The sequence below is a fragment of the Epinephelus moara genome, chromosome 6, assembly GCF_006386435.1.
Source record: "Epinephelus moara isolate mb chromosome 6, YSFRI_EMoa_1.0, whole genome shotgun sequence".
NCBI lineage: Eukaryota > Metazoa > Chordata > Actinopteri > Perciformes > Serranidae > Epinephelus > Epinephelus moara.
Genome location: NC_065511.1, coordinates 2175480 through 2188101, shown reverse-complemented (window position 1 = coordinate 2188101; position 12622 = coordinate 2175480). Strand labels below are relative to the sequence as shown.

General features: G+C 41.5%; 1 protein-coding gene across 1 annotated transcript in view; it reads right to left on the bottom strand.

The window, feature by feature from the left end:
- Nucleotides 1-3995: 3995 nt before the first annotated feature.
- Nucleotides 3996-12622, bottom strand: part of rrp15 (ribosomal RNA processing 15 homolog) — an 89411-nt gene continuing 80784 nt past the window's right edge. The window contains exon 5 of the mRNA XM_050045860.1: nucleotides 3996-4343. Coding sequence (XP_049901817.1) covers nucleotides 4194-4343 — 150 coding nt within the window. The 3' untranslated portion in view covers nucleotides 3996-4193. The remainder of the gene's footprint in view (nucleotides 4344-12622) is intronic.

The window sequence follows — 12622 nt, the reverse complement described above, 5'->3', positions numbered from 1 at the left end:
ATATAAAATAAACTGAATTCTGTGTTAAACATTCAGTCTCCTTGAAAGTGACTTACTGATTTATTGTACTTCTTTCATATCATATAAAGTGAATGAAAGCCTAAAGTTAATTATTTTAGTCCTACTTTATATTACTGGTATTACTGAAATCTGCTGCTAAATTTGGAGTCATATTTTACTCAGTAGAACTCAGATTTCAAAAATCAGCAGTTACAAAAATGTGTAAACCGTGTCTTTAAGGCAGACAGGTGGAGCATTAGCTGGGAAATATCATGTAAATTCACTTAAGTTAAAATTAAGTCAGAATTACGTTTATGTTTAATGTTGGCTGTCTGTTTATGAGCTGTCCAAAATTATAAATCTTCTTTTGAAAGGAGTAGGTGTGTACTGAATGCTAGCTCAAGTTCTGTTAAATTTAAGTTTATGTTAACATAGCAAGGCAAGCTAATTGCTAATGTGCTTGATTAAAAAGAAAAACAACCAATGCTTTAAGATGGCTGTCACAGATGACAGAGGTATGATCACATTTTCCTGTATGAAGTCTAACAGGTTATGTATATCAATCATGTATTCCACGCTTTACTTCCCAATCACTTAGCTACCGTTAGCTTAGTGTTACCATTGGAAAACACTAGTGCTGTGTCTCAAATTGTGTACTTCTATACTTACACTTAATATTTTGAGTGCATAAGTGCGTTCACACTGTGAAGTATGGAAAAATGCAGTGCACTATGAGTACCCCAATGGTGCACTCAAAACGGTCAAGGAGTTGAGTGTGGAACTATGGACACTTATCGCCCTCAATGGTTGCCATCTTTGCTACTTAGCCGAAGGGGAGGGACCACTTTTCAAACTGGAAATGGCGGCTGAGGACTGTGCGACCGTAAACGTTGCTGCATTGTACAAATATACATGTGTGTTTTGCACTAAGCACCCCTATAATGTTGTCGGATATAAGCCAGCAGTATGTTTATTGGTGTAATTTACTAGTCTGTAATGATTTGGTACCATGAACGATAATGCAAATGCTGATGCTAGTTTGCTAAGTAGCTAACAGCTGCGGTTTTCATTTCCAGTAAGTGCACAACGGCAGTGTTTGGTTTGAGACAACACTACCCTGCCGAAATTCGCACACTACTCCAATAAGTACATAGTGCACATAGTATACTACATGGAAGTGTACTAACGAAGTACGCCATCTGAGACACAGCACAGTTCTGGTTCAGCCCCAGAAGTCAGGCCCATAATTCACGCAAGGTATCATGGGAGTTAGGAATAAGGTGGATAAACCTATAGATAATGAAAAGCTAAACTGTTGTCAGATGATAACCGATGGGTTCCGCGACTGTTTCTTGACCAGTATGTTCCACCTCTCTACATGGAGTGTTAACCTGACGCTCAAACATAATTAATACAAGAGTTCTAAAGCTCAACTCGAGCCTGATGGGTTAGGGTTAGGGTAAAGCCCTGCAGGCCAGACCAGGTTCGGGTTGAAAATGTGTGCACATTTGCCAAGTCGGGTAGGGCTCGGGTTGTGGGTAAGAAAAAATGTGTGGATAATTAAATTAAAACATACATACAAACACATTATAGATATTATATATATAGATTAAGTAAGGGTTAATGCCCTTCGAGGTGTCCATCATCAGGAATTAATGGACGACGCAGAGGCGTGAACGGTTCCTTCCACAAAGTCCATTCATTCCTGATAATAGACACCTCGAAGGGCATTAACCCGCTTATACCATGGTCTGGGTGAATACTCAATTCTGATTGGTTGCAGGGTGTCCGTTAAAAGGTGTTATAGACAGCTAAAAAGACGTTCCGGTCAAATTGCCTGATGACAGGTTCTAAATTATTGCGCTGGCTCAACTGCTAGTTTGTAACCATAGCAACGGAGAGCAGAGGCAACGGATTACAACGGGCATCGTGAGTGATTTTATCGTTTCATTTATTTGGTGAATTTGATCATTTTGATGACTGGGATGCAGAAGAAGAGAGGATAGAGAATGAAAAGGGAGAAACGGCACAAGGAGGTGACACTGGAAGAATCAGGAATGAATGGACTTCGTGGAAGCAACCGTCCTCCGCTTCGCGTCGGATGGTTCACGCCTCCGCGTCATCCATTAATTCCTGATAATGGACACCTCGTCGGGCATTAACCCTTACTTAACGGACACCCTGCAGCCAATCAGAATTGAGTATTCACCCAGACCATGGTATAATTGATATTATCTTCAGTCTATTTCACTGTAGCCACAGTAGCTACCTCTCCTTCTCAGCAGGCAGGGAGAAAAAGAAAGGGAGCAGCCAGGCTGCATGCCAGGCCGGAGCAGGGAGCCTCTCTGGTGGGGAAATACAGTGTGGAGAGCTGGTCCATTTTCCGCTGGAGACCTGTGCAGATCACTGGCCACACAGCCAGTGTGTTCTAAGCTGACTAGTGCTTTTTTTTTATTTATTTTTTTTCATTTTATTGAGAACTCTAATCAGTACTATTCTGACTACAAAAGGAAATCAGAACACTTTTGATACTAACATCTTGTCGCGTTGCCTACAGATGCTGCATACATATGCGGATATTGGTTTATAGAGACAACGTTCACAGGTTTGAATTTTTTCAAAGTTGATGTTAATACAACACTCACATCCTATACGTTCTTTGAAAGAGTTCTGGGGAGAGCTAAGAAATTCTATGAGCAGACACAAGTCCAGTCTATAGAAAAACCACAGAGCACTGAATATAAATTGACCGTTAACTCAACTGGTGCTATACAAAACATTCCTATTTACAGAGTGTAAATCATCAAAGGTTGTTGAATTATAGAACAATATATAGACAAAATGAGCGCAAACTGATGCGGAATCTCTGACTGGGGGCAGGAGTTTCTTTCACTCTCCCCAGGCTCAATATCTCTGTTACATCCTGTTTCCACATATTTTCTTCACGTCCTTAGGGTACAGTTTGTTGTACAGTCAATAACCTCTGCCTTCTCTGTACAATATATTCACCAACAAATATCAAAATGTGTGATGCTATAAAAGCATTTTCTTGCATATACAAACAGTAAAGAACTATTTCCATGTTTCCTATATACTCTGTAGTCCACAAATTGACAAGATTGGGCAGGCTCCTACATCGTTGTCCTATGCGTTCACTTCCAGACGCAGACGTACAAAGGATGGTCCTGAGGCTGAAGATGTTCTCTGCAGGTCAGTGTTTCTGCTCCCCAAAATGTCCTTGAAGGCATCACAGCCTGCTGTACTGTCACTTCATTATGAGTGCCCCAGAAATGAGCCCTAACACCCAGAAATTAGTTAGCATTTCAGCACTCCCGGTTCCCTCGTGTCAAAGTCAATGTTTTTTTTGAATGTTTTTTTTGTTAGATGTCTGAAATAAGGTCTGTGGTTAACACAAGCTGAAGCGACTTTCACATTTTGTTCTATGACTCAAAATATGCTATTAGCTTTTATGTGTTTTAAAAAAGACTATTGCTAACATGGCTGAATGAGACTACAGACCGTCATCATCACGTCATTACAGCCTTGCTGTGGTAGTGACACTTTAGTTGTGCCACTGCAGTGTAGATCGTTTATAGCCTAATGTTAGCTCTTTACTTCTGGCAGTTGCATTTTGGTTATCATAAAAGCAGTGTTCATCTGTGCAGATTATCTTGTTGAACAAAACATGTAAGTGTCATAAAAGTCATGGAATAAGTCAAAACTATTGAACATTTTGGAAAAGTCATGAAATTTTGCTGTGTATAATTAAATTGTTAAAATAACCTGTGAATAACCATCCACATTATGTAGCATAACAGCAAATTCAGCTGTAGCTGTTGATGTTACGTAGTTCTAAAATATTTTTATGTATACAAATATTTTGTTTAACATCATGTACATTTCGTTATTTTCTCCCTGTTTTTGAGTCACCCTTCATTTATGCCATCTAGCTGAAACTATATTTGAAGCGGATATGTTAAAAAAAAGCAAATGGGGCAAGAAAAAAAATCTTTATTATGGGTCCTTGAAAAGTCATGGAAAAGGTTGGAAATTTTGCCCAATAAAATGTATGGGGATACATATCTTATTTTCTGCAATAATCCCAAATCCAATGGACAAGGGAACCATGGTGACGTTAATTTATGTGTTGGCCTACAGAAAAACAGCACCCTCTGAGCACTCTATGGATGGTGTCAGTCTGAGTCACTTTCTTCCTCCCCCACCGCTGTATGTGTATGGGCGTCCTCTCTGTCACTGTCTTTGTCCCAGTCTTTCATGGTGGCTCCCATCATGAAGTCATCTGTGAGGACGCTCCAGGCGGGATTCTCCTCTGCTGCTGCAGCCTACACACACACACACACACACACACACACACACACACACACACACACACACACACACACTCAGTGCCAGCTTCTAGCTGTGCTTCATGTCTCATCAATGCTTTCATGAGGCAACAGTGACACCATGAGAGCACTGAGTGAAATCACAGTTTGTTGGAAGGAGACATGAAAAAGTGATGTATTAACTCATTCTGCAAAATAAAACAGCAACATTTGTTTTCTTTCTCACTGGTTTGGTGCACAACATAATTGAACACAGGATGCATTATAAGTTAGACCGCAGTTACACAGTGAAACAGCAGCAAAGGCCCAGAGCGGAGACTATTTAAGAAATCAAGCCCTATTGTTTTTGTGCGGGTTTATTTTTTCTTTATCTTTTCAGGGTTTCCCACACTCATTTATTTGTGGTGGGCCACCACGATTAAACATCCACCACCATATTCTGATTTTCTATTTTTGGAGCTGGACTGTTCATTAAGTGCACCGTAAGAATATATTTATCATTTGATTATAATTTGCTCTACACGGGGACGGATTGGGACACAAATTCAGCCCGGGACATTCAGGCGCACCAGCCCACACACTGGCCCACACACCGGCCGTTTCTACCTATAATCCTCTATATACTTATACACACTACACAAACGCTGTCCTCAGAATCAACTGCATAAGAAAATCAGCAGTTATTGTTTAATTCCAGACCACAAAATAAATGCAATAATGAATTAGCCACAAATGGCTATGTGCTTATATTCAACTTAAAATAAGAGCACATGACTCTATCCTAATGTATCTAATTTTATGCACAATATAACTGTCTGCTGTGCACTGTCCAGCCCTGCTCTTGTATTACATAAGCCCAATTTATATCTCCATGGCTCACAGCCATGAACTAAGGAGGTATAAATGGGCAATGGGCCCTATAGTCAACGTTTAGTCAACTTATTGCAACAACAAAAAAAATCCCACTTAATACTACTAAAAAGGTTTTCCTCTGGCTAAAATGTAATGCATAGTAGGCTATGCCTTCACATTGCACCTGTCATATTTCTGGTCTCATCCTCCTCATCACGACTGGGGTTAGTCTGTCCCTCAGCTTCATTGTCCTTGGGACTGGGAGCACCACCTAACCTTAATCGCATGCATCCACAGGAAAAAAGCAAGCATATATTTTCTTTTAGTCCAGGTTTAAATTATACTGACTTAATGCAATACCTAGTAGGCTAGTTGGCCTCTTGAACCGGACACCTAGAAGAAATACGCAATTTGCCAAAGCCAACCTTGCACATTACAAGCTCACTAACGTTAGCTAATGTTAATATAATGTTAAGATAGTGCTGTCCCAAAATTTACGGAAATGATTCCTCGGTCTTTAAATTTAATACCATGTCCTTCAGTAACAGAGGTTTCCGGTACCGACTTTAACCTCTCTTGAATTGATCATCTTGTCGATAGCGCCGTAGGCTTGCTGCGAACAACACTCGACTCCGTAGCACTTCTTAAAAAGAAGTTAACAAAGCAAAGAAAGTTCTCTCCTTGGTATAACTCCCAAACCCGTAAGTTAAAACAAATATCGCGAAAATTTGAAAGGAATTGACGATTAACCAAACTGGAAGAATCTAGTCTAATCTGGGCAGACAGTCTTAATACGTATAAGAGGGGTCTCCGCAATGCCAGAGCAAACTATTACTCATCTTTAATAGAAGAAAATAAGAACAACCCCAGGTTTCTTTTCAGCACTGTAGCCAGGCTGACTGAGAGTCACAGCTCTATGGAGCCTTGTATTCCTTTAGCCCTTAGCAGCAAGGTTTTTCCACGCAACCCTTTCTTGTTTTACCGGCTTTATCCATGTTTTTTGCATAACGGTCAAACTAGCCTGGTCTGCCATGAGTAATGACTGATGACTGCGGCCGAGCCAATCAGATTTCAAGAAAAATGAGGGCCTCTTTCATATTCAAAGAGGTCGCTCTTATCTCCACCTTCAAGCATCAAAACATAAGATTGACACCTACGTTCCCTATGAACATCTCACAGCAAACAAACAACATGGGAGGGACGCGCATTGCAGTACTGACAGCTGGCAACTAGCCTGACATTCACTCGTCTGAAATGTTTGTTTATAGTTCGTCTCTATGCGTTTTTCTCGTCACACAAACCCCGACCTACACATCGTTATCGTGTGGTCTGTGCTAAGTAAGGGGCGATCTGACAGTAGACGAGCAAGATAACAATGGTGCTTTTGTTCATCTTCTTGGCAATCTCCCTGTTGCTGCCGACTGCCATTCATTCACTGAATCTAGGAGGCTACGCACCAGGCAAGACCGCCGCCACAACAAATGGGATTCTACGTTACACCCGGCACCAACTTTGGCAACTAAGAGACTTGCACAGCTGCAATTTCCCAGTCGATCTGCCTGAGGAGTGTAAAAGGAAAACTAAAACATCGAGGAGGAAAAGAGGCCGGCGTGGAGGAGTAGAGTACGCGCATGGGGGACCAAGCCAAGTCTACCTACAGTCATTTTGGCCAACATCCGGAATTTGGACAAGTCTTTCTCACTGTTGTATATATTCATCCCCGCGCCAGGGTCACGGCGAATAGGATATACGATACAGTGGCTAAACTAGAAAACATCGCCACTGATACGCCAAAGTTTATTCTTGGAGATTTCAATGGGTGCTCCATTAAAAGCGTACTGCCCAACTACCATCAATATGTCAAGTGCCCGACAAGGAGGGAGAATACACTTGACCTATGTTTTGGAAACATGAAACACGCTTACAAGGGCTACCCAAAACTACCGCTCGAGGACTCGGACCACAACGTAATCCAGCTCGCCCCGCAGTATTAGAAGCTCAAGTCCAGCAAACTGGATATAACGACAATCAAAAAATGGAGTGATGAGTCTGTTGAATGCCTTAAAGGCTGTTTTGACTATACTATGTGGGACACTTTCTTAGACCCCAGTGAGAACCTGGAAGAATTAAGTTCAGTGGTGACTGACTACATTTGGTTATTTGTGGACTGCGTAATTCCAGATAAAACCTTTAAGGTATTTCAAATGACAAACCTTGGGTCAATAAAGAATTAAAATTAGCACTGAAAAGGAAAAAGAGGGCTTTTGAACAGGTGGACATGTTTAAAATGAAAGCTATTCAAAAAGATTAGACAGATAAATGACTAAACAGAAATACAAACTACAGATTGAGGCGAAAATGAGGGGAAATGATTTCAAGCATGCATGGCAGAGGATGTATACAATGATAGGAAAGGAAGAGAAGAAGAAACATAAGTACAAATGGGGATGATCAATCCTTTGCAAATGATTAAATTAAATGTATTTTATGCAAGATTTGATAAAACAGACTTCTCCTTAGAGCGTAATGTCATTAGACAGAAACTACAACATGGCACTCCCCCAATTGTAACAGCTGATGAGGTGCGTAGAATTTTTAATAAAATTGACTCCAAAAAAGCAGCTGGCCCTGATCAAATAAGAGGAAGGGTTCTGAAGGAGTGTAGCGAACAACTAAGTCCTATTTTTGGGCAGCTTTTTCAAAAGTCCCTAGACAGACACTACATTCCTAAGGCCTGGAAATCCTCGCTTATAGTACCAGTGCCAAAAGTGGCAAAACCATCTGTTTTAAATGATTATTGTCCAGTAGCCCTTACATCAATTATAATGAAGAATCTAGAGAGGATTGTTCTGAAACATGTTCTGAGTGATGTGCAATTTAATATTGACCCCTTACAATTCGCCTGTTGAAATAAGCGGAGCACAGATGACGCCCCACTGTACATGCTCCATAATGTCTACTACTACTTGGACAAGCCTAAACGATATGCTCAGGTTCCATTTATAGATTTTTCCTCCGCGTTTAACACTATCAGGCCCCACATTATGATGGAAAGACTGTTGCATTTAGGTGTAAATGCAAACATAATCAGATGGGTCCTTCCTTACTGAGAGAGCGCAGTGTGTTAGGGTACAGACAGAGCTTCATTTAGCTCTATCCTCCCCTATTATAACTAATACTGGAGCCCCACAGGGGAGCGTAATCTCACCAGTATTATTTACCCTCTACACAAACAAGTACAAAAGCAACACACCTGGGAATGTCACAATTAAATCTGCTGATGATACAGCAATAGTGGGATTAATACTGGATAATGATGAGACCCACTATAGGGCCTGGGCAGACCAGTTTGCAGACTGGTGTAGGTCCAGCTGTCTTCTTTTAAACACAAAGAAAACAAAGGAAATTAAAGCTGCCATGAGCGATGAACGGGCCCTCGCATCTTCACGCAGCTCGGGGGTGCTGGCAGGACGCAGGCTAACGCATCAGTTGTGATGTTCCTATACATGAAATATAGACCACAGCATGTGAATGTCAAGTAAATCAAAAAATAAGTGTCTGAAAAGATGTACTTCCTGTCACCGCTAGGTGGCGCTGTACTCGTCACTGAATATTGACATAAAGACCTGTTCAGGGTGGGACTGCCATCCATCCTGTGAAGTCTGGGGAAGATTGGACCATGAATGCTGGAGTTACAAACCACTTCCTGTTTTTGGAGACACATGGAAGTTAAACGCCTTTCACGAAATCTCAAGCTTCAAATAAGGTTTCTTCTTCAAGGTCTTGGGGTGGGACAGACCAAGGTTTGAAGTCGATCGGATAAAATCTCTAGGACAAGTTCGTTAATTAACAAGACCAGGAAACGGCCAAAAATGCACAAAAGTGGCACAAGTAAATTCAAAATGGCGGACTTCCTGTTGGGTTTGGAGCATGGTTCCAGGAGGCTTTTTTGTAGGTCCTAGAGTGTTACAGAGGCCTACCAAGTTTCATACAAGCAGGTCAAATCAGCTTCTGGGGCTGCTTAATTGAAATTTTCTAGGGGGTGCTGTTGAGCCATCTTGGCACATTAAAGCACAAAAATCACATCGGACAACACAAATTGGGAACTCTGATGTGTGTGCCATGATTGTTGAGTTTTCAAGCATCCCTTGTCCCTTCAAAACAACATTGTGTTTGATGGCGAAAAATGCGGTGCCAAGGTGACAGCGTTTGATGAAAACTCAAGAGCTTCATTCTTGAGTATCATCAAGGTGTTAGGACTTTTATCAGCAAATTTGAGGTGGGTCTGATTAAGCTGCTAGAAGAAGGACATCATAGAATGAACAAAGTAACTTTCTGTTGCAAGTAGGCGGCGCTATGACGGTGATTCAAAATTTCTATGTAGATGTGTTCAGGGCTGGACTGTCATCATATATGTGAAGTTTTCCCACGTGGAGTCAAGTTACAGCAACGTTTATCATCATGGCGAAACATCAAAGTTCGCCGCCAGGCCATGGCCATGCCCTTAAAGCGTCATCAAATGGCAAAAATGCACCAAAATTGCACGGTAGATTCAAAATGGCCGACTTCCTGTTGGGGTTAGAGCATGCCTCCAAGAGGCTTTTTTGTACGTCTCTGAGCCTTACATAAGCCTGCCAAGTTTCATACATGTAGGTTAAACTAGCTTCAGGGGCTGTTGCCTCAAACTTTTGTAGGGGGCGCTACTGAGCCATTTTTTGGAACCCGCGCACGAGACCCTTAAAATATCAAATTTTTCACCAGTTCTGAGATGTGTGCAAAATTTCATGAGTTTTCGGGTATGTTAAGCCTCCCAAAAAGGCAATTCATTTGGAGAAATAATAATAATTAAAGCTGCAAGCAGCGATGAACGGGCCCTCGCACCTTCACGCGACTCGGGGGGGCTGGCAGGGCGCCTTCTGACACGTCAGTTCATTTCTGTCAAAGTTAGATATCGCATGCAGGAGTGACTCTGCATATCCTTGATACAGTGCTGGAATAACATATTTCACATTTTGTATCACTTCCTCTTTCCACTAGGGGGAGTTGGAGAACGCACTAATTATACATCATGTTTTTGTACATCAAATATACATCACAGCATGTAACTTTCAGATAAATCGAAAGATAAGTGTCTGATGAGACCTACTTCCTGTCGCCACTAGGTGGGTCTATGAGTATCAGGCAATATGGTAATGAAAATGTGTTCAGGGCAGGACTAATATGAATCGTGAAGTTTGGTGGAGACAGGACCATTTATACCAAAGCTACAGCAATTTCGTTTTTCATGGGGAGACCTCAAGATTCAACGCTCAGCAACGGGCGCGCCATTCAACATTGGGCAAATCCTGTGATAACTTTTGGTCACAACGTAGTCACGCTTACATACACCAAGTTTGGAGCCAATCTGATTAAATCTGTAGGACAAGTTCGTTAATTTACAAGCCCTGGAAATGGGCAAAAACGCACAAAAGTGGCACAAGTAAATTCAAAATGGCAGATTTCCTGTTGGGTTTGGAGCATGGCTCCAACAGACTTTTTTGTACGAAATAGAGTGTTACAGGTGCCTACCAAGTTTCATACATGCAGGTCAAAGCAGCTTTGGGGGCTGCTTAATTGAAATATTCTAGGGGGTGCTGTTGAGCCATCTTGGTGCATCAAAGCACAAAAATCACATCAGACAACAGGACTTGCGACCTGTGATGAGTATGCCACGTTTGGTGAGTTTTCAAGCATCCCTTGTCCCTTCAAAACAACATCGTGTTTGATGGCGAACAAGGCGGCGCCACGGTGACAGCGTTTGATGAAAACTCAAAAGCTTCATTTTTAAGTATCATCAAGGTCTAAGGACTTAGACCAGCAAGTTTGAGGTGGGTCTGATTAACCTGCTAGAAGAGGGACATCAAAGAATGTATAAAGTAGCTGTCTGTTGCCAGAAGGTGGCGCTATGGCGGTGATTCAAAATTCCTATGTAGATGTGTTCAGGGCTGGACTATCATCATATGTATTAAGTTTTGGCAAGATATTCCCACGTGGAGTCAAGTTACAGCAAAGTTTATCATCACGGCAAAACATCAAAGTTCGCCGCCAGGCCGTGGCCACGCCCTTCGACGAAAACTCACAGTTTCCACAATAAAGCATCATCAACGTCTTATGACTTTTTTCACCAAGTTTGAAGTGGATCTGGTCAAGTCTGTAGGAGATGTACAATAAAGTCTAAAAAATGACATTTCCCATTGCCAGTAGGGGGCGCTATGTTTATCTCTAATTATTGATATGTAGATGTGTTCAGGGCGGGACTGTAATCAATCCTGTGAAGTTTGGCCAAAATTGGACCATGTATGCTGGAGTTATAAACTACTTCCTGTTTAGTGGCGAGACCCCTAACTTTGACGCCATCCCACGGTCACACGCATTGACGAAAACTCAAGTTTTTGATAACTTTTCATCTTCAAGGTCTTGGGATGGGCCAGACCAAGGTTTGATGTCGATCGGATGAAATCTCTAGGACTAGTTCGTTCATTTATGACCCCTGGAAATGGCCAAAAATGCATCAAAATTGCACAGAACAATAATAATAATAATAATAATAATGATAATAATAAAAAATCCTTGCATTTCAATAGGGTCCTCGCACTGCTAGGTGCTCGGGGCCTAATAATAATAATAAAAAATCCTTGCATTTCAATAGGGTCCTCGCACCGCTAGGTGCTCGGGCCCTAATTAAAGCTGCAAACAGCGTTGGGCGGGACCTTGCACTCGCGCCCGTTTCGGCCCCCAGCTTATGTCGTCATTGTCAATTATTTAGAAATATTAAACATATTGCCACAAACATCAGAAAATCCTTACAGAGCTGAACGTTTTGATGTTTGAATGCTTTCTGTAGCTGTAGGTATGGAGAAGTGATGTCACAATATGCAAATTAGATGAGCGAATTTCTTCCCATCAGATTCCTCTTCCTTTATTTTGAGGAAGAGACAACAAAAACAGCACAAAGCAAAAGAAATCCACTGTGTAAATATGATCAAAGTGTTGTTTTACTGAGATGTATGAAATCCAATATGGCCGCCACCTAGTGACGTCACAATATGCAAATTAGATGAGTTAATTTACTCCCATGACAAACTTTGGGTCATGATGAATAGTTTTCTTATTTACAGTATGCCTTTATCTCTCACCACTTTCAAGCCACAGCCATTTGAAATGTTGAAATGAAAATGGAATATTGTCCTCAATAAACTCTGGCAACTAAAGGGTTAAAATGGAGATTGTGCCCCTGTCATGTCTGCATGTAAGATTTAGACACACACACACACATCATGTTTCTGTGAGTTTGTGTGTGACAGCGGTTGCCATGGTGATGAACTAGGTGCACCTGGCAGAAGAGCAGAGAGAGACAGACAGAACACAGAGAGACCTGTTTTAGT